This window comes from Megalopta genalis, unplaced genomic scaffold, assembly GCF_051020955.1.
Source record: "Megalopta genalis isolate 19385.01 unplaced genomic scaffold, iyMegGena1_principal scaffold0020, whole genome shotgun sequence".
In the NCBI taxonomy this organism is placed as follows: domain Eukaryota; kingdom Metazoa; phylum Arthropoda; class Insecta; order Hymenoptera; family Halictidae; genus Megalopta; species Megalopta genalis.
This window is the reverse complement of record NW_027476090.1, coordinates 1,336,495-1,364,059: the sequence shown is the minus strand read 5'-3', so window position 1 is coordinate 1,364,059 and position 27,565 is coordinate 1,336,495. Positions and strand designations below refer to the sequence as shown.

At 38.7% G+C, this 27,565-nt stretch overlaps 2 protein-coding genes across 4 annotated transcripts in view; one reads left to right on the top strand and one right to left on the bottom strand.

The window, feature by feature from the left end:
- LOC117224738 (uncharacterized) overlaps positions 1 to 5,485 on the top strand; it is a 49,018-nt gene extending 43,533 nt beyond the window's left edge. For both annotated transcript variants that reach the window (XM_033477851.2, XM_033477852.2), the window contains one exon: positions 57 to 5,485. In XM_033477851.2, coding sequence (XP_033333742.2) covers positions 57 to 3,075 — 3,019 coding nt within the window. In that variant the 3' untranslated portion in view covers positions 3,076 to 5,485. The remainder of the gene's footprint in view (positions 1 to 56) is intronic.
- Positions 5,441 to 19,637, bottom strand: LOC117224759 (uncharacterized). Of its 2 annotated transcripts, none has more exons than XM_033477883.2 (6): positions 19,422 to 19,637; positions 13,950 to 14,429; positions 12,819 to 13,066; positions 10,031 to 10,610; positions 8,548 to 8,767; positions 5,441 to 6,484 (listed from the first exon to the last, which is right to left on the bottom strand). In XM_033477883.2, exons 2-6 carry the CDS (start codon positions 14,427 to 14,429, stop codon positions 6,324 to 6,326), a joined length of 1,689 nt encoding a protein of 562 aa, XP_033333774.2. In that variant the 5' UTR covers positions 19,422 to 19,637; the 3' UTR covers positions 5,441 to 6,323. The 2 variants fall into 2 exon arrangements, with proteins under 2 accessions (XP_033333774.2, XP_033333775.2); XM_033477884.2 differs by having other exon boundaries at positions 6,357 to 6,484; positions 8,548 to 8,762.
- Between the last annotated feature and the right edge of the window lie 7,928 nt (positions 19,638 to 27,565).

The following is a 27,565-nucleotide window of genomic DNA, read 5'->3' as shown; positions in this document are numbered from 1 at the left end:
AAACTACAAGTCCACCCATTCGACCGAGCGACTAATCGAGAAAAATTTCATTTCAGTATGCCGCAGAATGACGGTCAACGCCACCTGAAGGATCTACAGTACATGGACCAGTCCCTGAGAACGGTGGCTACCCAGCTGCTGAACGTGACCAACCCCGAAGATGAGAAAACCGTCGGCAAGATCATAAAGAAGAGCCCGAACGTCCAGAAATCCCCGGAGAAAGACGTCGCTCCGTCGAAAGAGATGACAGTGAACATAGGCTTCGGAAGGCCGGTGAACTCGAAGTTCAGCTTCTTCGAGGCCAGCCACCCAGGTCACGCGATGGCGATCACCGAAGAGGAACTCGAGAAAGAGCTGAGCTCGACGCGTTTGATGACAGCGTACAAGAATCATCCGACGACCACCGGCGGCATCTCCACGTGGATCCTGCTGAATCCTCCGTCGACTACGATCAAAACAATCGATGTAGACAAGAAGTCGAAACAGACCACAGAGAGCGACAAGACGACGACGACGAGGCCAACGACAATGACGGAGAGGATAGACGCGACGGAAAGGGTGACGGAGAAGGTGACGTTGCCTGTCTCGACCATGCTCGTCACGGAGGAACCGCCGAGCACCAAGAAGATCGTCCTCCTGAGCACCACGAAGAGGACAGATCCGAAGGCGGAGAAGCCTTCGGAGGCTCAGGCAACCCTGAAGCCTCCTCAGACGACTCTCAGTTTCGAAAACAAAGAAACCACTATCAGCGCCACCAAGAAGATCCAAACTGTCAGAACGACGCCGAAGCCCAAGTCCTCCACGTCCAAGCCGACCGCGCTCTCGAAACCATCGATCCTGAAGACTTCCAGGCCGAACCAACCGGTCCGTCCTAAGCCAGTAACGAGGAGGACCACGCCGAAGCCGGACACCCTTAAAAACGACACCGCCTCGTCCGCTAAGATCGAGAAGGTCACTTTCAGACCTGTCCAGATGATCACAGTTGCCAAGAGCAAGCCGGACAGCACCGAGAAGCCGATGTTCGTGACGAAGATCAAAGCGTCCGTTCTAATGGACACCCAGAAGGCCACGACGCCGGCGCCTGTCTCCTCGACGATCAGCCAAGAACCGGCGACGACGATGAAATCGATCATCTCAAGCACCAGCAGCAAGCCCGCGGAGATCTTGACTAAGCTGAAACCGATCGGCACCAAGAGCAACGTGCTGAAGGTGCAGCTGAAGAAGCCCGCGGAGGACACTAAGATCGAGATCGAGCCTATCAAAGTGAACGCGCCGGTTTTGAAGATCGAGAAGGTCGAGAAGGACAAGAGGCCGGAGGTGGATACGGAAAAGGACGCGTTGAACGATTCCCAGATAGACCTGAAGTTCGACTTCAATCCCGAGTTAACGAAGATAAACACGGACACGGAGACGTCAACGTCGACCGCCGCGACGGTGTCGTCGACTACGAAGAGGCCTAGGCACAGCTCGAAGCGGAAGAAGAACAAGAGCCGAAGGAGGAAACCGTCCGCGTCCACCACCACGATCAGCCCGCTGACGTCCAGCTCGACGGAGCTCGAGCTGATGACGCTGGATCCGGCCGGCGAGAACGGGATCCAGGAGTCGAAGATCGCGCCGGAGACCAAGGTCTCCGTGAACAGCACCAAGACCAAGAAGAAGCAGGTACAGAAGCCTATCTCCACGCAGATCTACAACTTCCTCAGCCGGGAGGTGATGCCCAGCTTCGGGATGATGTCTCTGGTGGGCCTCGGGCTGGGCCTGGCGTCCTACTTCCTCTACCCGTTCGGCGGGACCATCGCTCGGAGGAACTACGAGGTCGAGCCGAAGTACAAGTACAACCTGGACGAGTACGGCGGGAACTACGGGCAGAGCGAGGAGGAGGTGCTCTCGAAGGTCTTCCAAGGCATGACGACCAACGACGACAACAAGTACCCTGGCGCGAAGGACTACGACAACTACTATCAGTACCAGCACTACGACGGTGGCTACGACTCCCAGACGACGAAGAAGTACGAGCAGAGGTACACCTCGTCGCCCGTCTACAGGCCGGAGAACACTGGCTCCGCTCTGAAGTTCAGGAACACGGATTACAGGTATCCGGACGCGCCCAGCACTCCGAACTATTACGAACGGCCGAAGCACACGGAGTACGCGGCTGGACAGGCGCCGTCGGAGCCAGCCAATCGGCAGTTCGTCGTCGGGAACGTGCCGAAGGAGTATCCGTCGTACGAGGAGAAGGCCCCGGCCCAGCCGACCACGGGCAAGCTGGCCAGCTACGAGCCCACGGAGAGCGGGCCGCTGAAGTTCGATCATGACATCGATCAGAACTTCAATTTCAATAGTCCGGTTCAGAGCTACGGACAGGTGCAGACAAGCAGGCCCGAAGAGGCTTACGAAGAGGTGGAGATCACGCCGACCGCGGTGGCCGTGGAGCACGGGCCCAGATCTCTGAAGTCGAAGAGGTCCGTGGACGGTTCTGCCGACGCCTCTCCGATCGGACATCGTCGATCGAGAGCGAGAAGGGACTCGGTGATCCAGGTGATCCCCTCGAAGAGGGAGCTGGAAGAGGAAGAGAAGGAGGAAGACCTGAGCAACGAGATCCTGAACATCATCGACTCGGCGTTGCCCGGGGAAGAGGACGGGAAGACCAGACGGAAGGAGACCGAGATATCGGAGGAGCTCGAGGCGAAGAAGAGACGGCAGAAGGATGAGGAGAGGATCAAATCGACGGCTCAGGCGTCCACGGAGTCTAGCGTCGACGTTTCCAGCCGTTCGACCGGTTCTTCGACGTTGCAGGAGGCCACCGACTCGTCGATCTCTTCGTCGCCTTCCTCGAACGCCGATCCCGGCAGCATCTCGACGGAGGCCTCGAAGAGCACGGAGCAGAACAACGTCGAATGGATCGACATGACCACGAAGACGCCGGAGGAGCAGGACGGTTTCAGCCTCTTCGGCTTCGTGAAGAAGGTTGCTGAGATCAAGTTCCGGCTTGGGTTGACGCTGCTGAAACACGCCAGCGAGGGCTTCGCCAGATACCTCGGCCACGTGCAGAAGAGGATCAACGGCGAGGAGTGAAGGACCTTCGGGGAGCACGGACAATTGAACTCGAGAGTGGTTCCGATTGGTGGAAACGATTCAGGGGTTTCGGCGAGACAGGGCCGCCTCGATCACGCGCAACGAGCACGTCCCGAATCGATTTAGGGTGTTAACATCCCCCAGCCACGATTTGTCTAGCATTTTATCGCTCGAGAAACGCGTGTCGGGGACGCGCGATTGGGTGGCAGGTGATCTGTGACAGAGTCGATTTCTTAACCTTTTAGGCATGACGCGCCACTATAGTGGCTTCCGCGGATGTCATTCTCTCTGAACGACGCGCCACTGTAGTGGCTTACTCTAGTAGCTCACTCGGTCATCGTTTGAATCAAATAATCGTCTTCATATGCATTGTTTCACACTTCTTTTGTCTTCGCATCGATTTACAACAGTCTACAGGGTGTCCCAAAAATGTCTCGCAATCCGGAAATGGCGGGTTCCTCGGATCATTTGAAGCAACTTCTTCCTTTACAAAAATGTTCTCCGAGGCACCGTTAACGAGTTATTAACGAAAAACAGCGACCAATAAGAATCGAGTACGGCTGACGCGAGGCGGCCCAGCCAACCAGCGCGCGGAGCCCAGTTCCGCTCATTGGCTCGATCGCCTCGCGCCAGCCGAGCTCGCCTCTCATTGGTCACTGTTTTTCGTTAATAGCTCGTTAACGGTGCCTCGGAGAACATTTTTGTAAAGGAAAAAGTTGCCTCAAATGGCCCGAGGAACCCGCCACTTTCGGATTGCGAGACATTTTTGGGATACCCTGTATATACAGACAGAATATACCAGTATCAGACTCTGTACAGTACATATCAGACTCTGCCGTCCAGAGAAATAGCCTCGCGCAGAATTCAGCCGTACCTAAAAGGTTAATGCTAGAGGAACTACTGCCCGTTTCCCTTCCAGCGAGAAGGGAATATTCTAACTAAAAATATTATTTATTCCATTGTTAGCCGATCTTGGAGTCGGCGCGACAATCGATCAGCCGAGGATCTTTCTGATCGAAGGACAATCGCGTCTTTCGCTCTTTTTAACAAAGCGCCGCGGAGGAGACGTCGCAAGAGAGAATGGTAGGTAAATATGTCCATTGTTGTCCATAAATTGCCCTTTTGCAGGTTCTTCTTTCCTTTAAAAAAAACTGTACAGACGATCGAAGCTTTGGAAACGAAGCGTTGGAAATTAATCCACGATAAATCGATCCGTTTTTGGGACTGGATCGTTGTGCCTGCATGCCAATTATGCAACGTTATGTCTTATGTCGTGCGTGTGAAAATGACACCATGTTCTAAAGAATGTTTAATCAGAACATTTTCCTGTTTCAGAATCAAGCACGCTTTTTTTCTCGGATATTTTCTTGTACCGTGAATAGCAATAAAAATACTTCTCTGTTTCTCTCTGTCGCGTTAGATGAGCCATTCTGTACGAAACGACGTCTTTCCTACATTCTACAGAGTGTCCCAGGTTTTAATGTTCAAACTTTGTTAGCGTATTCTATGGCACAAAGTAAGAAAATAATGTTATGTAAACATAGGTCATACAGAGCTTTATTAAGAAGTTATAACAAAAATTCAGAATAGGAATAGTAATCAACTTGCTGTTACTGCGAGCATCGGCTTGAATAGATCAGCACATGCCGTGTGTTTATGTAAGCTGTGTTTATCAATACATTTCGAAATGTATTAATAACCGTTGTTGACGATACATGATTGACATCGATCGAAGATTTTTTTTTATTTTTTATTTTTTTTTTAGTTGATTACTATTCCTATTCTGCATTTTTGTTATAACTTCTTAATAAAACTCTATGTGACCTATGTTTACATAACACTTTTTTCTTACTTTGCGCTATAGAATATACTGACAAAGTTTGAACATTAAAACCTGGGACATCCTGTATAGTCGTCAAGGAAATCGGTTTTCGCTGTTTTCACGCGTAAAGAATCGTGCTCTGTATTTCCTTTCAAGGATCCCGAAATTTTTCCTTCGCGAACGATTCATCGAACGAGTGCTTTTCTTTCTTCCGGCCAACGGGGAATCAGTTGAAGGAAGATAGACGTTCCTCGACGAGAGAACGACTAGCTTTAAAATTTGATAATTAGGGAATAGGATTTCTCGCATGGGATGCGATGCGACGCGGCACGGCGAGCCGCCGCGCGTTCGGGTCCGCATTCTACGCAAGCATTTCGAAAGAACGCACGAACGGACGAAGGGTTTTCGAAAAACTTCCGGCGAAAAGTTCTATTTTTTGATTAGGAACGCGAGTTTCTGTTTTCGACGTCTCTTGTTTCTGGTACTTATACGTTTTATTAAGTATTTTTAAGCGAACGACGAAATATACGAAACACTGTAAAGTATATTATAAATAAATATATTAAATAAATAAATAAATAAATATAATACGTGCTTCCGTATGATATCCTGGCGCGTACGTAAGGTATGTTATGAAAATACACACAGCATCTCTCTCTCCGTTCGATTCCGTCCACGATACACACTGACGTATTATCCTTCTTTCGAGAATTCACTGAGAATCAATATTATAATTAGCGGTGTTAATTTAACGCTTCGTAACGAGCAACAAGGGTTAGCATATGCGAAACGAAGAACGCTGGATCTACGCACGTGCATCCTCTAGTTTTGCTTAAAACAAAAAATCACGCAGGTAACGCGTTCGCGTTCGTGTAACACGAGCATATTCCGATTGCTTGCTTCGTCGTGAAACAATATGAAATTTCGTATGAAACGTTTGATCATCGAACACTGCGGAATCGGTGGTACGATCACCGATAAATTCGATCAAGGAACAACATATCCTTTCTATTCATTTAAAGCGGTTAACGAGCGATGCAACATTAAAGAGAAGATCAGCGAATGGCGAAGAAAATTCGAAATGTTTTGCTCCGTGCGAAAGGAGTTTCGAGTATTTCGAGGCGATTACATTTTCCGGTGATGATGAGTTCAGCGATGAGATTAAAATGGGACCCATGATACAGAGTTTCTCGGTGATTCGAGGCTTATTTCTCCATCGGAACGTTGCCGTTCTTTTCCGTGTTATAAGGAAATTCTGTGTTCTGTGTCGTTGATCGCGCTGACGAAATTGCCACGGAATTTTAAACGCGTATCTTACACCTCGTTTCTCTCGTAAATTAATCGATCGCGATATATTACAAGCTCCATGATCATCGCCGAACACCGGGACTGTTCGTTCTTCTCCATTATCAGAGATTTGTTTGCCCTATCTTAGCCTCGTTCCTCGGATTCGTTTATTCGCGGGGACACGAATATGCATCATTGTGTCACGATGATCGAGCAGTCTTGGGTTCGCAGAAGATACGTCCCTCTTTCGACGGCCAAGTATCATTGGTATCATCATCGCCATTGTTGCCGGTAATATTCCTGAAGAGAACAAAATTGGTACATCAACAAATTCTTAATAAAATATTAATTATGTAATACACAAGGTGGGACATTTTAAACAGGTCACCTGAATAGCTCGCTTGTTTTTGAGGAAAGGAGAAAATGCATTAGACGAAACTCTTACTTGGTATCGGGAGGCTCATATATAATCTGGTATTACCAATTTTTTTGCAGGTAGAGGCGTCAAGGCGATATGAAGGTCAATTCTGTTTTTTTAAATGGAACAGCAAGTTTTTTTTACTTACATTCTGATAGAATGTTTCGAGGCGAATACAATGAACTATTATGAAGGTCATTCAAGGTCACCCAAAGTCAACTGCAAGAGAAAATAAATTGTCTCAGAGTGCTTTTCGAATACTTGTGTATCACGTGTGTGTATTACGTGACACGGGTCACAAAAGATAAACAAACATTCGATCACATTGTACGCTTATCTGTATCCTCAAACGTTATTGATAATTTTAAATTATCTGTTTTAGAAAATAATTTGAAGAAAAATTCAGAGATTTATACATTTCAGCGAAGCAGTAGAAATGTCGTAAATATTTCTGGACTTTTCGTACTAAATGTCGTATGGTCATAGTGTTGTGGTCGTTGCATTGGACTTGATCTTAGCTTTTACATTATGACGATAAAAATTGCACACAAGTAAATAGATGACATTATTTTTCGATTAGATTTATAAACAAATTTGTCTGATTATTTGCCATTTTACTGTATTTTAGCTTTGCTTTTCTGTGTCACTTTGGGTGACCTTGAATGACCTTCAAAATAGTTTATTCGCCTCGGAGCACTTTATCAGTATGTAAGTGAAAAAACTTACTGTTCCATTAAAAAAAACAGAATTGACCTTCATAACTCCTTGACGCCTCCACCTACAGAAAAATTGGTAATACCAGATTATATATATGAGCCCCCCGATACCAAGTAAGTTTGGTCTAATGCATTTTCTCCTATCTTCAAAAACAAGCGAGTTATTCAGGTGACCTGTTTAAAATGCCCCACCCTGTATATAATGTATAAATATATATCATATATATATAAAAAAAACAAACAAATATATATATATACATATAATATATATTATGTTATAACACAATAATAATATAATATTATATAACATAATAATAATAATACATATTATACATATATAATATATAATTATCATAAAAAATAGGAGCATAATAAAAATTACTAAAAGCATGGTACAAAATTGTTAATAATAGTATTTTACACTTTGCGTTTTGTATTTTGTAATTGTATTTTATAATAAGTTCATTATTCTGAAATTATTTTTCCTCGCATTAATTTCAATTAGCAAGATTTTAAGAATCATCTGCATTGATTTTTATAAAATCTTCTAAAAGGATATTACTATATATATATATATATATATATATATATAGTAATATCCTTTTAGAAGATTTTATAAAAATCAATGCAGATGATTCTTAAAATCTTTTTATAATTTCTTAAAATATTTTATCGTTTTATATATATATATATATATATATATATATATATATATATATATACACACGCAGATCCGTAGTTTACGAAGTATGTAAATTATTTTTTGTTAAGCACTTTATGTTTTTTCGTTTCATGTACTATCACTTAAGACACCTATGAAACTGTACTTTTTGCGTGTACACATATCTCTTGATTATGCGGACTATTGATTTACCACTTTTGTTACACATTCCCGCATTACCAAAACGGTTTTTCAATAGCCATAGCAAAACACAAACGACGAGTTAGCTCGCTGTCTCTAGTTAAGAGCGTACGAATTAGAAACTGAATGCAGTAGAGCCTTGATTATGCGAGCTAAATTACAGTACTGTATATTAATCTGTATCGTAAAACTCTTTGCACGTAGGTTGCTTTAGATCCAATTGCTTCGAATACGTGAAACGTATTCGAACAACAGAGTATATATATATATATATATTCTTACACGGACGTTCGGATTGTCGAGGTTCTATTGTAATCGGTTTACCCAGTCTTCCCTATTGCAAAATTCTAAATAAATAGCGACAGACCTGCACCGACAGCCGCCAACACCGCCGAATTAGATGGCTGATTGCCGAGCGTATTTCTGATCGGCCTCCTGTTGAAAATGGCGGGCAGCGTCTGTCTTTCCTGCTCGTACTCCTTCCGGCTCTGATCCACGCTCTTGAAGGTCTTCTCCACTTCGAGCAGCCCTCCGTGAGATGTGGTAGTGTTCGTACCGTTGAGTGACGGTAACACCGTCAGCCTGACCTAGGAAAACGATACTTCATCAAGCGACTGCCATCGTCGGACACTGTTCGTACCGATCGCATCGACGAACAAGCATTCGAACAATAAAACTTTAATAATGGGCCAATGGCAGGTTCGAAACTTAACTGTCGACCTTTGAACTTTCGGAATTGGAAAGTCAATAGGAAACTGATCTTGAATGAGATTTCTGGTTTTAGATGATTTAATGATAGATTTAATGGGATTAAACATAGGTTTAATGGGCCAATAGCAGATTCAAAACTTAAATATCGACCTTTGAACTTTCGGAATTGGAAAGTCAATAGGAAACTGTTCTTGAATGAGATTTCTGGTTTTAGATGATTTAATGATAGATTTAATGGGATTAAACATAGGTTTAATGGGCCAATAGCAGATTCAAAACTTAAATATCGACCTTTGAACTTTTGGAATTGAAAAGTCAATAGGAAACTGTTCTTGAATGAGATTTCTGGTTTTAGATGAGACTCCTTGTATGCTATAATTTTCACAACTTTCTTATTTCATTGTTTTTCATAATTTTCTTATTATAGTTCTTTATTTTTATAGTTCTGTATCTATCGAGCACTGAAAGCTCCACTAAAAGTAGTACAATTGCTTCACAAAAAAAAATAGAGCTGGAAAAATTTTATTTCAAATAAAAATACGAAAACAGCTATTCGAAACAATTGATTTCGAACCGTCATGCTATTATTTGAAAATATAAATAATATTGATACATTTGAAACAAAAGCAATTTCAAATAATCAATTATTTCTTTGTTTTCTTATTTCAAATATGACTAAAGGAATAATCCTCCAAATAATATGCAACGATGAAATTCTTTACTTTAAGAAATCGTCGCATTTAAAAGGTTTTAGCTTCAAAAAGATTTAATCCAAAGAAATCTCGACAGCAATCTTCGAGCAACTAATTTTCTTAGTCATTGATTGTCGAGGTTCTGCCTAATTCTGCCTGATCAACGCTCAGACTGCGCACAAAAATGGACAATTTGGAAAGCGAAGATACGATTATTTGAGCCTCGCGGCTCGTTTCTTCCCAAATTGTTCATTTTTGTGCACAATCTGTGCGTTAATCAGCGAGGATTTACTGTATTTCGACCAAGCACCACGATAGATTCAACGAAATCGTAGCGTTTGCGTGATTAAAATTATAATATGCAACGAATCCAACCATAAGTTTCGCGCCGAAAGTTCGCTAGACAAGCTTCGTATTGTCGACAAAATCTTCAAGATCTAGCCTAACCTGTCTCTTCGATGTCATCACGGCGATAGCTGGATCGTGCTCCTCTTTTCTACCTCCGACGACCTTGGTACCGTTCGTTGACGACGGCGTTGCGTCGATCTTGATCGATCTCTGTCTGGATTTCGAGTAGCCCCTGTTGGTAGACAACAGGACCCATTGTCCGTCGCTGTTCCCGGGATAGCTCTGAGGATGATTGTTCACGTATTGATACTGGGAGAAGCCGGGGCTCTCGGTGGTGGGCCGAGGACGATCGTCGTAGCGATTTGGAAAATCATGCCAATCGTTGTTCTCTTCGGCTTGGTTCTTATCGGAGTACCGATCTAGAAACTGGTAGCTGGGCTTCGTGGGCTGCGGCGGCCTGTTCCAAGTGCTGGGAAAGTTCGCCGGACGATTGTCCGTGATTATGTCGCCGTTCGGGCGGTCGGTGTACTTGTTCCAGGATGGCCTCTCCGGCGGCCATTTCTGCGCCTGGTTCCCTTCGTTCTTGTCCGGATAATAGGAGGGACGTGTGGTGGTGAGCTTCTGCCACGGCTTTTCGTTGCTCGTCTCCGGCCACGTAGGCTTCGGTTTCTCCTGGTACCTGGAACATGCACGGTTCGTTAGAACTGGGGTAGGCGTCCCAGTTTCCATACCTGTCCCAATTTCCGTGACAACGGATTAAAAATGTATAGAGAAGGAGAAAGTTTTATATGTAGATATTTTTTATAATATAAAACTTTCCCTTTCCTGTACGTTTCTAATCCGTTTCTAAACCGGACACGGAAACTGGGACGTCTATCCTATCAGCTCTGGGATCGTTATGCGAAGTAAAATGCGTTCGCGTGTATTGCCAGAAATTGCAGTTAACGCCATAACCGTCGAACTAGACGAAATAATTGGTCCTTGATCTTTTTCTAGAATTTAAGCTTGACATTATAAAAATGTTTCTATGAAACATTTACTTTATATACAATTCCAAGTACTTTGAATATATATTTTAAAAATATTGAAGTAGGTTAAAGTACTTTAAATATATATTTTAAATATATTGAAGTACTTTAGTGTACTTTAAATATATATTTTAAATATATTAAAGTAGGTTAAAGTACTTTAAATAGTAGTATATTAAAGTACTTTAGTGTACTTTAAATATATATTTTAAATATATTAAAGTATTTTAAAGTGCTTTAATATGTTTAAAATATATATTTAAAGTAAGTAATTTAATACATTAAAAATATATACTTAAAGTACTTTAAAATGCTTTAAATATATATTTTAAATATATTCAAGTACTTTAAAGTACTTTAAATATATATTATAAATATACTAAAGTAGTTTAAAGTACTTTAAATAAATATTTTGAATGTATCAAATTACTTTAAAGTACTTTAAATGCATATTTTAAATATATGTGAAAGTATTTTAAAATATATTTAATCTTGTCGTTGTTATAAAACAATATCGCGTTTAGGGCTCAGTAGTTTTTAGTGTCAAATAGAAATTAAATTCGATTGATCTATATGAAACACGAGTCACTGTATAAATCAATAAGAACGGTTTAGCAGTGGTTAGAAAATAGTAAAATATACAATGAATATTACTACAACGATATTAATCAACTATTGCAATGTCAATATATTAAAATGATATACGGAATCCACCTCATTAATTCTTTACCATTGTGTCAATTTTGATATCAAAGGTCAGACTATACTGTAGAAATGAGGGACGGATGAATGTTAAACAATCCGAAGTTTAACCCTTAGCACTCCGAACCATTCTGGACGTTGGCTACCAGCTACTCAGCACCACTTTTTGGCAGAAACGGGCATTTACAGATCCTCGTATTATTTAGTATGCTTTTGGAACTAACTAACATATTATAATGATATTGGACTTATATGAATTTGGCTGAAATCGAGAAATTTGCAAAAAAATTAATATTTTATTTTTTATAATTTTGTTATTGTTTGTTTTATAATTTTGTTTCGTTGTTGTAATCGCTATCTATGCGAACTCTTTCTCTCGTCGCCTTGTTGCTTGGACGATATCGCTATCACTGCTATCGAAACGATAGACTAACTGTAGAAGGTTTCCTTCTACATATCTGTATAAATGTCTATCTGGAGCTCATCTTCGCTACTACTTGTGTCATGAGACTCATTTGTGTTTGAACGTTTCGTCATTGTTCTAATAAAAAATATGAATAAATACATAGGTTGAAAATTTCTAATTGTTATTACTAATTCACAAGATGATATTTACCAAAGAAACTTTTACCAAACAGTTTATTTACCAAAAGAAGAATCACTTTTCCGATTTTCTCACTCGTTAGATCTATCTATACCGCTCGACGCTTCAAACCAGACTGAGTTCAGCTTTGAAAATCTTTTCCTCCAGATTTTATGATTATAAATCTCACTATACGGTGCGTGCTATGTTCGCATACCGACCTTTCTTCTACAAACTTGCCTTATCGCTCATTTCAAATGACGCCTTTGAAGTGCTCGGACCGTCGTGAGCACGCCTCTCACGTTCTCGTCAAAACCCGCTGACATTTCTTGTATATATCTTAGTAATTTTGCTATATTTTGATTTGATTTCTTGTGCCATTTCAAGAGAAAACTTCAGGGAAACATGCATGTCTGAAAAAGTTGCGCTGAAATAACTGAATTCCCCGTAATCGCTAATAAACTTGAATGTCCCACGAGAGGGGACATCCGAGTGATATGCTAAGGGTTATTTAGGTAGTGGCTATAGCATTCGACGGATGAAGTTTCACTCTTAATAAGAATGAGTAGATTACCATGGCTTATTATTTTCATAGATTGGCCTAACAGCATAGTCAGAGGCCCACGGCTTTCCCATGCCGGGTTTCTCCCATGGCTTCACTTCCGGCCAGGGGCGTTGAGTTGTAGCAGTCGCCTGCCACTTGGAAATCTTGCTTTTTGACCAAGGAATTGCTTCCAGAGTGACCCAACCGTTTCGATCTTCGTACGAGTTTGCACCGTAGTACTTGTTCCTCTTCAGGGTGTCGTTCAAACCTTCGGTTAGCTGAAACCGATTTTACGAGCTTAATCGCGGTTCCAAATCTATCCAGGCTGTCCGCAACATGCAGATTGTGCATGTAGAGAAAATGATTTTCTCGTTTTAACAAAAGAAGTTTTTCTTTTTAATAAATGATAGATCGTGTTCGGCAGACCATCTAATTTTAACGAGGAAGCTTTTGCGTTTAATAATTACAACGGGGATCTAAATGGAAGTTAAAAATTGATTAACTTAATTGTCAGAAGCGGACATTAAATAAAAATGTACTTTTTCCAATAATTTTGATAGGTCGAAAATAGTGTAACAATATTCTTAAACTCTCCTCCCCCCTTTCACAATTTCGTATTTCATAATCGTACTAACTTAATTGTCAGAAGCGGAAATTAAATAAATATGTATTTTTTTCGACAATTTTGATAAGTCGAAAATAATATAACAATATTCTTAAACTCTCTCCTCCTCTTTTCCATAATTTCGTGCTTCATAATCGTACTAACTTAATTGTCAGAAGCGAACATGAAATGAAAATGTACATTTTCCAATCATTTTGATAGGTCGAAAATAATATAAAAATATTCTTAAACTCTTTTTTCTTCACAATTTCGTACTTCATCTGTTCATCTTAAATGCCCTGCTTTTATTAAACATTGTTCCAACATTTCTCATGTGGATCGATGGCAAATAAATATTTAAAAGAGAAACAGTTCTTCTCATTTGACAAACTTTCGTAGCCCGAATTTTTGATCAGACGGTCCCCTATCAAAATTCGATTTCTATTTTACAGAATCTCAACTTCTGGCCCAGTTCAATCATTTTTGCGCAATCGTGGTCGAAACTGTCGACCCGAGTGTCTTCCACCGAAACGTCGTCAATAAACCAAAAATCTTACCGCGTCTTCAGCTGACGTAGTGTTCTCCACGTTCGCGTCGAACTTAGTTTCGTGGTCATAGCTGACACTGGTCGGATGCGTGGTAGTGTCGTCCACTTCCAGGAGCAGAGGTTCTGCTGCAGGCTTCACGATCCTGAAGGGATACTTCGGATACTTCTCGGTGCTCCCTTTGATCCTGTTCGCGTATTCCTCGAGAAACTTGTTCAGCACGTCCGGATTGAACGTGGACGTCTCGAACACGTTCTTGTGCTCGTCCTCGAGCTTGATGTCCTTCGTTCTCCTTTCGTCGTCGGCCCGGAAGCTGCGCAGTTGGCTCGACGGAGCCGCCATCGAGTCCTCAAGGATTTCCGGACTCTCCATTCTTGTTCTGAACAGCTCCGACGCGTTCGTCCTCATCTTCACAAAGTATCTGGTGGCGCATTGGCTGCCGCTCAGGGTCAAGGTCACCAGGAGCAGGCAGATCGCTCCTCTCGGCAGCATCTGGAACGGAAGAGGAAAGTTGGAAAGAAACGCTTGCACTTTCGAAACTTTCCGGTCCTTTTCACTTTTTCGCGAAATCGCCGAGAGACTTGCACGTTTAAAATTTATTTATAGAGCTGTCCGGGGAACCCGAAGAGCGCCTTGACGCCTTTATTACCGGGCTGCGCGGCGTTCGCAGCTTTCCTTCTTGTGTCTCTATGTAATTAACTCGTACACATTCGCAACGGGGATAGTTACGCAAAAGATCCTCGGCAACCGCTGATACTTCACCTAGTTTCGGTTTATATACCTTCTTTTATGTTTTAGAGAAACGAGCCGTTTATTTTGAAAGTGGCATAAGTCACTTTTTCAAAAAAATCGAGTTAATGGTAACACTAATTACAATTGAACGGTATCTTTTCACTTTAAGAAAATTTGCAATCAATAAGTTGAGAACTATTGAGATTTGTTCGAGAGAAGTTTTGCTAATTAACGGTATAACAAACATGTTTATTTTGAAAGTGGCGTAAGTCGCTGTACTCAGGAAATTAATTGCGGGGCTTAGTGTAAAAGAAATAGAAACGTGCGATAAGTGTGTGTGAAGTATTGTTTTGAATTATTTTCAGTATTTTTAAAAAACTTGTGATCACTGGACTTATTTTTATAAGTGCGAAAGAATAGTGCAGTTTTGTAAATTATATTATAGTGATGTGGCGGCTACCTCCAGACCCGCCAGCAGATGGCTATAAAATGTTTTATAAACTAACGTTAGATGAAAAATATGAGTTTCTAACTTTGGATTTGTCACCAAAAAGAGGAAGACCTAGGTGTTATTCACAAATAGAAATGGATACGTTATATGCTGGATCTCGTCCTGTTTCTTCAGCAAAATACAAAGACATGATGGACTTGCTTAATTATATACCCCCAATATACCACAGTTATTTAAAAAATTTGAAACGAAACACGATTTCTGAGGACTTAATCACTCCTATCGATGACGAAAATTAAATTGAACTGATGTATTTTCATATAACTTACTTATACTTATGTTTCAAAATGTACTAATTATTTTTGTATTATATGAATATTAAAATAAAAAATACTTAAATCAAACCTTTATGTTAAATATGTTCATGGTATAAATTATTATTATACATGTAATTTATTCAACAATTTCAGTAAATCACTGTCCTTTCAATGCATCACTTCAGTAAAATATAATACGTCGGAAAAAATTAATATATGTCAGTCATTTTTCTAAACTAATTATTTTGAAAGTGGCTTAAGTCACTTTACCGTAATGAAAAGTGGTGATTTTTTTAATGTTTATACGAAATTATTTATACTGAGAAAAATATCAGTATCCTGAGATAACAAATACAAGTAAATCTTCTCGAAAGTTAGCATCCATATTTTTAAACGTGTTAAAACGCAAGCCTTTAAATATATCGACTTAAAAACAAAGTGACTTATGCCACTTTCAAAATAAACGGCTCAAATACGCGAAGAACTTGCTTGAAAATACGCTCTAATGTCTGGCCATTTAAGTTGCATACTAATTAGAAGGCGGTGAAACTTTTTGCAGTGCCTGGCAACAGAAAATAGTCGAACTTTCGCTTGATCAAAATGTATGGATTAATAGGGCAATAATGTTTGAGATATAGATTTATCTTCTGTTAGTATATTGTTTGGTGGAGAGAAACAAAAGAACAACGCGAGATCTGGTAAATAAAGGTAGAAGGTTGATTTGTGTTTTTTAGATTTTCTAATATTCTGGTGGAAGTTCGTTTTAGATTTCAGCGGATGAAAAGAAACACTAGATATTTGTTAAACTTTGATACTTAGAATAATATAATTATATTTTCTATAAATAAAATTTTAGTGACGTTATTGAAAATGATCTTTATATAATAATATTAATAATAATAATAATAATAATAATATAATATATATTATTATAATATTATTATATATATTAATATTTACTAATAATTTACTAATATTATTAGTAAATGCTAATAATTTACCAATATTATTAGTAAATGCCAATAATTTTATATTATATGTGCATGGCTCGGTGAATAATATCGTTCAAATAATTTCTTATTTTTCAATTCAAAGTTTATCCATCCAGAAGCTATATTGTAACGTATTTAAAAATTACAATCTTCGTTTATCAAGACAATTATTATAAATTATAATCTAGAATTGTATAAGTTACGTCATACTTAAAATTAAGACGTTTTAAAATTAAGACAGTCTTAAAATTACAGGCACAAGGATCTGCTTTTTCAAGCCTACAAAAATATTCACGAATGCCATTAACATATTAATAATTGTTACAATAGAAACAAATACCGTTACGATAGCGTTTTCTATACTCTCAACAAAATTGTCCAACAATGCAATAATTGTGGGAACACATATCAACGGTTCTTATTGTACTTTCCTTCCTACAAAATGTTCTTGTAACGAGCTTCAGATTTCCTTCCTACTTTCTTTTTTAATGACATATCCCCAGACGCACTAAAGTTTCTTCTCATAATTTGTATACCTTACTTATTTTATTACTGATTTCTCTATGTATGCGATAGGCCACTTTTCCAACGTGAAATCACAATATTTCCAACTACTGTACTCGTTTCGTTACCTTTAACTAACCATTACTATTCAGTCGTAAAGTATTTACTTTACGCGTCGCCAATTAAGAATACACTATGAGCAATTTAATGGTACTCTTATTATTATACAAAACATAAATACTCGAGGCATGTGCCGTTTTATTTGTGTTACGGAGAAGCTTATATTTTGTTATTGATTCTTTATCTTTATGTTTACGAGAATGTTATTTATTCTACTTTTGCATTAATTGATCATTTACTTCGATCGATGTTTTCTTCTTTGAGTATACAGCGTATTAAAAAAGAAAGTTGTTTATAGTACGTTACTATTCCACTATTTATAGTGCTCACTGAGATACATCGATTGTGAACAGAGAAATTGATTGAGAAGTACGTTCAATATTGTCAGCATAAGATTATTATACCAGCATCAAGATGATTTGTTTCGCGAATGAAAATTTAATAATTCAAATCTACTTTGTCATAGCAAGTAGGTCTTATTATATTAATTGTTATTAATAATTAGAGGTTTTATTATATTAAGAGGTTTTTATTATATTAATTATTATTTTTATTTGTGCGATTTATTTTTATGGGAACACTTAAAAGCAATGGTCTATTCGCCACCCATAAATAATGTGGAATAGAAAATACGTGCATGTAAATATGTATGAATAGAAAATACGTGTCAAACAATAAGCTAATACTTGCAGATCTATGCCGATCAATGATCCGCAGGTGTGAACTTTGCATTGCAACAGAGTTATTAACTATTACTATTTCTTAGAAATTTAGAATCTTATTTTGGCAACGTTCTTTTACCAGGAAACCGCCCTTCTAGAGTGACGAAACTTTGCCGGTTTGGTTAGAATGTGATTCGAAGGAGCTCGAGAATTATAATGTTGCTAATTAGACGTGATTTTGTTGTAATCTTTGGATATCGCGGAGGACTTGTTAGCCTTTCGCAGAAAAGTTTCGGCGAAACTTTCGCGGAGAGGCTTTAAGAAACTTTAGAAAATTTGAGAGAACTTTAAAAAATCTTTAGAAAATGATTTTAGAACAGTTCAAGGATGTCTTTGCATTATTTGCAATTTATTACGGTTACCAAAAAGGCAAAAGACATTCACATGGAAACTATATTCTTTACAATTATCTCAGATAATTTTTATTTTGCACGATGATCCGCGTCATATAGTCACAACTCGAGCCGTATATAGTAGTATATCGTATATCGTATTATAGTTAATTTAAATTTAAATAGTTAATAATAATAGTTAATAATAAATAGTTAATAATAATAAATTTAAATAGTTAATTTCTAAGTTATATGAAATACTTAGGGCGTCAAGGAAAGTTTGTATTATTGCATTTATGCAAAATAAAAAATGTCGATGCTAGTCTAACAACATTATCTCACTTTATCGAATATTCTTGGATACCGAAAGTCGTTTTCTGTCGAAAGGATTCACTTTTGGTCCCATATTGATTCAACATTTTTTACTGGCTCGGGTGATTTCTATAGATCCTTAAAGTCCGAATCACTCTTTTTAACCATTTGTACGATATAATTCAGTATCAATAATGTTGGAACTCACTAAGCATATTATTGATATATTTTCAGGCACGAGGTTCGCGTTGGCTTTCGTTTTAAAATCGTTTTCAGAGCAATAACAATCGAAATTACAGGCTACCGTCACTTGTTTAGAGAGAACGACTTGCTGAATCGCGAAGCAAGTGCTTTGAACTTCTTCCAAAATCAATTTTCTCTCTCACGTTCCTAAATGTACGTCTCGAGTCGTGACTATGACGCGAATCATCATGCAAAATGAAACTTATCTGAGATAATTGTAAAGAATATAGCTTCCATGAGAATGTCTTTTGTCTTTTTGGTAACCGTAATAAATCGAAAATAATACAACAACATCCTTGAACTCTTCTGAAATCATTTTCTAAAGTTTTTTTAAAGTTCTCTCAAATGTTCTAATGTTTCTTAAAGCCTCCCCTAAAGTTTCGCCGAAACTTTTCTGCGAAAGGCTAACAAGTCCTCCGCGATATCCAAAGATTACAACAAAATCACGTCTAATTAGCAACATTATAATTCTCGAGCTCCTTCGAATCACATTCTAACCAAACCGGCGAAGTTTCGTCACTCTAGAAGGGCGGTTCTCCTGGTAAAAGAACGTTGCCAAAATAAGATTCTAAATTTCTGAGACCGGTTTGTTCTAGGATAACCCTTTTAGTAGCCGACGGTCTATATATCCTTTAGAAAAGCGAACGTATCGGGTTTCGGGTACTAAAAGGATTAGCAACGTACAGCTAACAAAGATACGTCCACGTTCTCGGGAGGGGTGGGGGGGGGGAAGCAAATTGACCACTGTGCAGCACTGACCGTGTCGTTGATGGTCGTCGAACTTCCTGGCTAGGTCCAGCGCCGACTCTCGATCACGTGAACGATCAGGATCGGTTTCGGTACGGCCCGTTGGACACCGGAGATCCCGTTTCGAGGATCACGGAACGACGGTGTGCGGCACCGGTGTGGAACGAGTGCGTGTTTCCGCTCGACCTCGACTCTTCAAGGTCCGAGATGGCTCTGTCGCCGAGACGTTGCCCTCGTTTGCTTTTAATCCAGGTCCCCACTTCGTGGTGACTTGGTCCATTTTGTGTCTCGCTCTGTGCCAGCCAGTGCAGCCGGTCGACGCCTCGCGCACCTGGTCACCTGGAGAACGGACACAGTCTACAGTCATCCTTCTCTCCTATCTTGGGATCTATTCTTTCTTCTGTGCCCGGCTCCGCTGATAATTGTTCCGACAGCGGGAGAGGATCCGATCAGGCAATCGACGCGGCTCACGGCCGCCTACGATCTGGATCTCGGTTCATCTAGATCGTGACAAAGAGGAGGAAGTCTTCCGATTTAACTTCTAATTCATGCGGAACACATGATTTATCTTCAAATTCGTGCGAAACACATGATTTAGGTTTACATTATTGTGAAACACACGATTTAGCTTCAAACTCATGCGCGAAACACATGATCCAGCTTCAAATTCTCTCATCGTCGGGTTTACCGGTTCTTTAGTCTCCCGATTGAAATATACGATTTACTTGTTTTTTTTCCTGTTTGTTTGTTTAGCGCAACAAGATAGAAGAGTCGATTCTGTAAGAAGCAGAATTTATACGAATTTTCTTTACTGATCGTTTTAATTAGTCAAAAGTAATGCGGTAATGTTCTTGATATTTTTTTAACGTCTTCACAGTTTTCGGTTTCATTTTCTCATTCTTGTCGCAGATCAAAAAATTTACTATTCTTGTTATACATGCTAAAATAAATAGATACAATTTGCTGTTTTATATGTGCTAATTTTTAAGTATCCGAGAGAAGATATGAAGAATTTCGAATGGTTATTTGTATTATATTCTTGTGTCATATTATTAGTTGATTTAGAAATTTAAAAATCGCCTCGGAATGCCAATATTGGAATGAAGGAGAACATTGTTGTTGTTCTAACATTCTGACAAAATTTGAGTATCGATGAATCCGATCTTTGCGATATTTCAATCCTCAAATCCAATGCAAAATTAGAATAAAAGAGAACATTGTTGTTGTTCTAACATTTTGATAAAATTTGAATTTTGATGAATCCGATCTTTGCGATATTCCAATCCTCAAATCCAATGCAAAATTAGAATAAAAGAGAACATTGTTGTTATTCTAACATTCTGATAAAATTTGAATTTTGATGAATCCGATCTTTGCGATATTCCAATCTTCAAATCCAATGCAAAATTAGAATAAAGGAGAACATTGTTGTTATTCTAACATTCTGATAAAATTTGAATTTTAATGAATCCGATCTTTGCGATATTTCAATCCTCAAATCCAATGCAAAATTAGAATAAAAGAGAACATTGTTGTTGTTCTAACATTCTGACAAAATTTGAATTTTGATGAATCCGATCTTTGCGATATTTCAATCCTCAAATCCAATGCAAAATTAGAATAAAAGAGAATATTGTTGTTGTTCTAACATTTTGATAAAATTTGAATTTTAATGAATCCGATCTTTGCGATATTTCAATCCTCAAATCCAATGCAAAATTAGAATAAAAGAGAATATTGTTGTTGTTCTAACATTCTGATAAAATTTGAATTTTGATGAATCCGATCTTTGCGATATTCCAAACCTCAAATCCAATGCAAAATTAGAATAAAAGAGAATATTGTTGTTGTTCTAACATTTTGATAAAATTTGAATTTTGATGAATCCGATCTTTGCGATATTTCAATCCTCAAATCCAATGCAAAATTAGAATAAAAGAGAACATTGTTGTTGTTCTAATATTCTGATAAAATTTGAATTTTAATGAATCCGATCTTTGCGCGATATTTCAATCCTCAAATCCAATGCAAAATTAGAATAAAAGAGAATATTGTTGTTGTTCTAACATTCTGACAAAATTTGAATTTTGATGAATCCGATCTTTGCGATATTCCAATCTTCAAATCCAATGCAAAATTAGAATAAAAGAGAACATTGTTGTTGTTCTAACATTCTGACAAAATTTGAATTTTGATGAATCCGATCTTTGCGATATTCCAATCCTCAAATCCAATGCAAAATTAGAATAAAAGAGAATATTGTTGTTGTTCTAACATTTTGATAAAATTTGAATTTTGATGAATCCAATCTTTGCAATATTCCAATCTTCGAATCGACATTTGGATAACTAGTAAAAGTTTGAAGACCAATTACAGCACTACCATTATTTCAATAATTAGCACGCAATAATTAGAACGTTTCTGAGATACCTCGGGCATCTAATAAATATCGAGAACACGGAGAAATCTCATATCGAAATAGTTTAGCGAATCCTCTTCGTGCCGATCTTCGAATCCCTCGATTCTCGGCGACGTAAGAAAGAATTTCAACGAATGGAAATACGTTTTTCGCCTCGCGAGTGCTGCCTCCGCGGTGTGAACCGTCGTGAAAAAGCCTGGATTCGTCACGCACTAATTGCACCGGCGTGGACAATCAACGGCTGCTTTACACGCTGGTTTTTCTGGTTATGATTTGGAGTGTCAGTCATCGTCACCGAGTTGTTCCTAATTCCTCGAGAACTTCGGATTTCCTCGGATAGAAACCCGTCCTTTCGAACCAGCTAGAAACTGCTCCACCCTGAAGAAAATCGTTGGACGTCGTCGAGGTTTGTCGCTACATTTTTTAACCCTTTGCACTCGAGTGGTGCACTCCGAGGCAGCGCTAAAATTGTTAATTCACGTTCCAAGATGATTTTTATATTAATAAAGTTTAAATTTAACAAATTGTTAAAAGCATAACTGTCATCACAAGTCGTCGTAAGACTCAATTTCACATGCATAAAATGCACTTTGTCGTGTAAAATGGAAATACCGTAAGGCAGGAAAATTATTTTAAATTTACAGTTAAAATGGCTTCGAGTTCAAAGGGTTAAAGGTAGTGTTCAACGTATTTTTGAACATCGATTCTTTTGCTTATTTATTTAATAAGCAAAGTATATTTGCGATTAAATTGCGAAGGTCGTACAAGGTCGTTCGAAGCTAAAACCGGGACCGTCAAAAGTATAGTAAAAGTATTCAAACTAACAGTCTCTCTCTCTCTCTCTCTCTCTCTCTCTCTCTCTCTCTCTCTCTTGTACACAACTTGAATGAATGAATTTGATACTGTTGTATTTGTTAGAAGACCAGTTTCGCATAATTTTCCAAAATTATTATTACTAAACTTTGACCGTCTATTGACCGTCGCTATTTAGATCACTGCATTCGTCTCTCGAAACGCTATATCGGAACATAAATAATAAAAAAGACATATCGTTTCATTAAATAAAATCTCAGCTCTACACGCAAGGCTGCAATAAACGCGATGAAACAGGCAGAGGAATGAAAATTTTATCATAAAATAGAAAATAATTAAAATCGTATACGGAAATGAGCAATAAAACGAGTTGTGCAAATTACGAGAAGAAACTTTGGTGCGTCCGGATGTGTCGTTAAAAAAGAAAGTAGGAAGGAAGTCTTGAAGCGGGTTGGAGGGAAATTTTGTAGGAAGGAAAGTGCAAGAAGATCCATTGATAAGAGTGTCCCTGCAATTATTGCAATTGTTAGAGAATTTCGTTGGAATATTATAATAATAAAATAATATTAATTATATTATATACATGTTTATATTATAAATATATATATATATAATAAATAATATAATATAATAATATATATATTATATATATTATATTATTATAATTATTATAATATAATAATAATGTATTATATATATATATATATATTTATATTATAAAAATAATATGTCGTTCCAATATTTCTGTGAACTCGAAGAGCTTCATACTTCGTTACGAACCGCCATTATGATTTATTTGCAACGAACGTCCATGTTCTTTTGCATCGTTCAGTTAATTTAGAATACAAGGCGTACGTTGTAAAAGTAAAAGTATTGAAAATCTGATCTTCAAAATTCTATTTTGATTAATTAAATTCTATTTTTCTGCGCGAATGATTTTGAGAGCTGTCGCAGCACTGTGTCACAGCGAAACAGCGAATAGTAAAAACAATACAATAATGGTAACAGAGTGATTAGAATCCGTTTGACAGGCCAGCGTCGTCCATATAATTGGCGTTAGGCGGAGTGTCCCTACAATTATTGCAATTGTTAGAGAATTTCGTGTTGGAATATTATAATAATAAAATATTAATATCATAAAAATAATATTAATTATATTATATATATATAATAATATTATATTATTATATTATATATTATATAATATATTATTATAATATAATAATAATTATATTATAATAGAATATTAATATTATAAAAATAATATGTCGATCCAATATTTCTGTGAACTCGAATCGCTTCATACTTCGTTACGAACCGCCATTTTGATTTATTTGCAACGAACGTCCACGTTCTTTTGCATCGTTCAGTTAATTTAGAATACAAGGCATACGTTGTAAAAGTAAAAGTATTGAAAATCAGATCTTCAAAATTCTATTTTGATTAAATAGCGAATAGTAAAAACAATACAATAATGGTAACAGAGTGATTAGAATCCGTTTGACAGGCCAGCGTCGTCCATATAATTGGAGTTAGACGGACGTGAGATCGTAGGCGAGTTTTATGGCCAATAAATCATCGATTCGACCCTGTTCTCGCTGTAGGTGGCGCGGACCGACCGCGGGGATTCATTCGATCGTTCTCATGATTTTTGCGCTTTCTCGGCCCAGAAACCCATGGCTACATTTTTTGTTGTGCGTAGCAACACGCCGCCGTCGAGAGATTCTTGCTCGTTCGCGCGAGTGAAACGAACGTTTCCGTTTTACGAGCAGCTTCCGACCCGCGGGCCGGATTTTCACCGATCCCACATTTTTGCCATCCCGACCCACAAAACTAGGCTGCGTTCCTCTCTGTTATACAGCGCCCGTTCCGATTTTTATCGCGTCATTGGCTCGCGCGCGGTCTTCCTTTCCACCAACGGAAATCATCGAGGCTTTTTGCGTGGAAAATTGCCGGCTGCCGTGGTGGAATCGTGTACCATGACGGTTGGTAGGCGAATTCGACGATGGAAATTCTTCGACTGCATTGTACAACACCGCGGTTCTGTGGCAAATCGTCGTTTCTCTTCGCCTGGCATTAACACTGGATTTACGGAACCCGACGAAATGACGGGTCACTAATTTTTTCATTTTCATTATTCATATTCGTATCGTAAAGATACACTTATCTGTTATTTATTCAATCTTATACGTTACTTATGGCAAATGTTACACGATAACGCTTGTTAAAAATCAGAATGAATGCCTTATTGTTACCTTTGTAAATCAATATAAAACAGCGTTTGGTTTTTGCGCTCCGTAAATCTAGCGTTAACTTTGCAGAAATGTGCGAATTACGAAAATGCGCGAATAATGTTGTTCCCATTTAAAACAACATTCTGTTCCAGTTCTATGACCGATCTTTCCGACGCCATAGATTAGAACCGGAATGATTTTGTTCATTATTTCGCTACTTTGCTTTTGCGACAAAATATTCCTGTGATAAATCGTGTCATTCCACTACTTTTTTTTCGTAATGTCCATTTTTGTGCACAATCTGAGCGTCAATTAGGAAGAATTTACTGTACCATGTTTCTCGAACGAGCCAATGAGTTCTCACAAGACAAACGACATTAAGAGACATAATAATAAAAATTAAAAGACGTAATCTATTGAAATGGACCATTCCACGTTCAATCCAAACCGGAGGAAGCTGTGGTGTTTCTTAAATTCGTTACAAGAACGTGGCACCATCTCCCTCGTATTTAAAGTTGTTCTTTACCTGCTGGAGTCATTGATAATTCTGAAGGTGCAATTCCACGTTTTCCGGTGTCCTTCCACACGATATCATATCCCTCTAGGAAACCAGACAATTCTCCTACCTCAAATAATCGCAACTAAAACAAACCCTGCCCTGCTAAAATCGTCGATAATTCAAAAGGTGCCGTTCCTCGTTTTATTGATATTACAAAATATTACTTCAAAAATACGGTAAAATATTCCACTAACAATCCAGCCAATTCTTTTGCCGAAAATAACCGGCTTTAAAATGAATCCTATCCTGTTAGAATCGTCGATAATTCAGAAAGTGCCATTCCACGTTCCCTTGATATTAGATAATATTATTGCATAAACCCGGTTAAATGTTCCTTCTAGGAAGTCAGACAATCTCTTCTAACGAAAATAACCGGCTCTAAAATAAACTCTGCCTTGCTAGAATCGTCGATAATTCAGAAGGTGCCATTCCACGTTCCCTCGATATTACAAAATATTATTGCAGAAACCCGGTAAAATGTTCTTCTAAGAAGTCAGATAAATTCTTCTGTCTAAAATAACCGGCTCTAAAATGAACCCCATCCCGTTAGAATTGTCGATAATTCAGAAGATGTTATTCCTTGTTTTATTGATATTATAAAATGTCATTGTAAAATCATGATTAAACGTTCTTCTAACAATTCAGACAATTCTTGATCAATGCAAAACATTGTTGCAAAAATCCGGTAAAATATTCTTCTAACAATCCAGAGAATTTTTCTATTGAAAATAACCGGCTTTAAAATAAACCCTGTTCTGTTAAAATCGTCAATAATTCAGAAGGTGCCATTTCGCGTTTCTTCGATATTATAAAATATTATTCCAAAAACTCGATAAAATATTCTCCTAACAATCCAGAAAATTTTCCTACCGAAAATAATCGGCTCTAAAATGAACCCTATCCTGTTAGAATCGTCGATAATTCAGAAGGTGCCGTTCCACGTTTTATCGATATTGCAAAATGTTATTGCAAAAGCGTTTGACTCGTGAGGACTCTTTGGCTCGTTCGAGAAACAGAGTACAGTAAATTCTCCCTAGTTGACGCCCAGATTGTACGAAAAAGTGGACAATTTGGGAGGAGAAGACATGATTATTCGAGCCTCTCAGCTCGATTTTATATAAACGTTTTTACATAGTTGTTGACAAGCGGTAACTATAAAAACGAGTCGCTAGGCTCGAATAATCGTATCTTCTCTTCCCAAATTGACCATTTTCGTGCAGAATCCGAGCGTCAATTAGGCAGAATTTACTGTACAGTAAAGTCTCCCGAGTTGACGCTTAGATTGTGCACAAAAATGGACAATTATTTAATTATTATTCGAGCCTTGTTGCTCGTTTTTATAATTGTTGACAATCGGTAATTACAAAAAAGAGCCGCTAGGCTCGAATAATCGTATCTTCTCTTCCCAAATTGACCATTTTCGTGCAGAATCCGAGCGTCAATTAGGCAGAATTTACTGTACAATAAAGTCTCCCGAGTTGACGCTTAGATCGTGCACAAAAATGGACAATTATTTAATTATTATTCGAGCCTTGTGGCTCGTTTTTATAATTGTTGACAACCGGTAACTATAAAAAAGAGCCGCGAGACTCAGAATAATCCTATCTGCTCTTCTGAAATTGTGCATTTTCGTGCAGAATCTGAGCATGAATTAGGGAGAATTTACTGTACAATAAAGTCTGAGATGCATCCAGGTGTCCAAGACTGGCATCTTGGCCGATAGGGGGTTGACTTCCGCTTTGACGCGCCGGCAGGAATTTTTCTCTTCCGATTCCGGTCTGTCGTTGCGGTCGGCTGGCCTACTCGAATCTGGAATTGGGTCGTTCGAGGCGTAGATAACCGCGAACACGAGCATCGCGAGGTCGGGCGCCGCGAAAAAAAAAAGAAGAGAAGAACCGACGACTGTCAAGCGTAGGGAACGTATACTTTCATTGTCGGCTGGCTGGAACGGAAGGGGAACGACAGCGGTCTTCTCACGAGGCGAGTTTGCGCGGCGCTCGCACCTTCGGGACGTTACTTTGTTGTGCCGGAGAAATTCAGCCGAGGATTAAAAGGATTAAGAGGATTTGAAGGATTACGACGCACGCGCGTTCTCGCGGGTCATTGGCTTCTGATTGACAGCGCCTTGCTT

Bases quoted from the DNA above. Each gene is read 5' to 3' on its own strand.
- LOC117224759 (XM_033477883.2), bottom strand. From the start codon at position 14,429: ATGCTGCCGAGAGGAGCGATCTGCCTGCTCCTGGTGACCTTGACCCTG. The intron at 10,611-12,818 runs GTAATCTACTCA...TGCATGTTCCAG, and splicing joins TATGAAAATAATAAGCCATG to GTACCAGGAGAAACCGAAGC. The intron at 6,485-8,547 runs GTCTGTCGCTAT...TGTTCTCTTCAG, and splicing joins GTTGGCGGCTGTCGGTGCAG to GAATATTACCGGCAACAATG.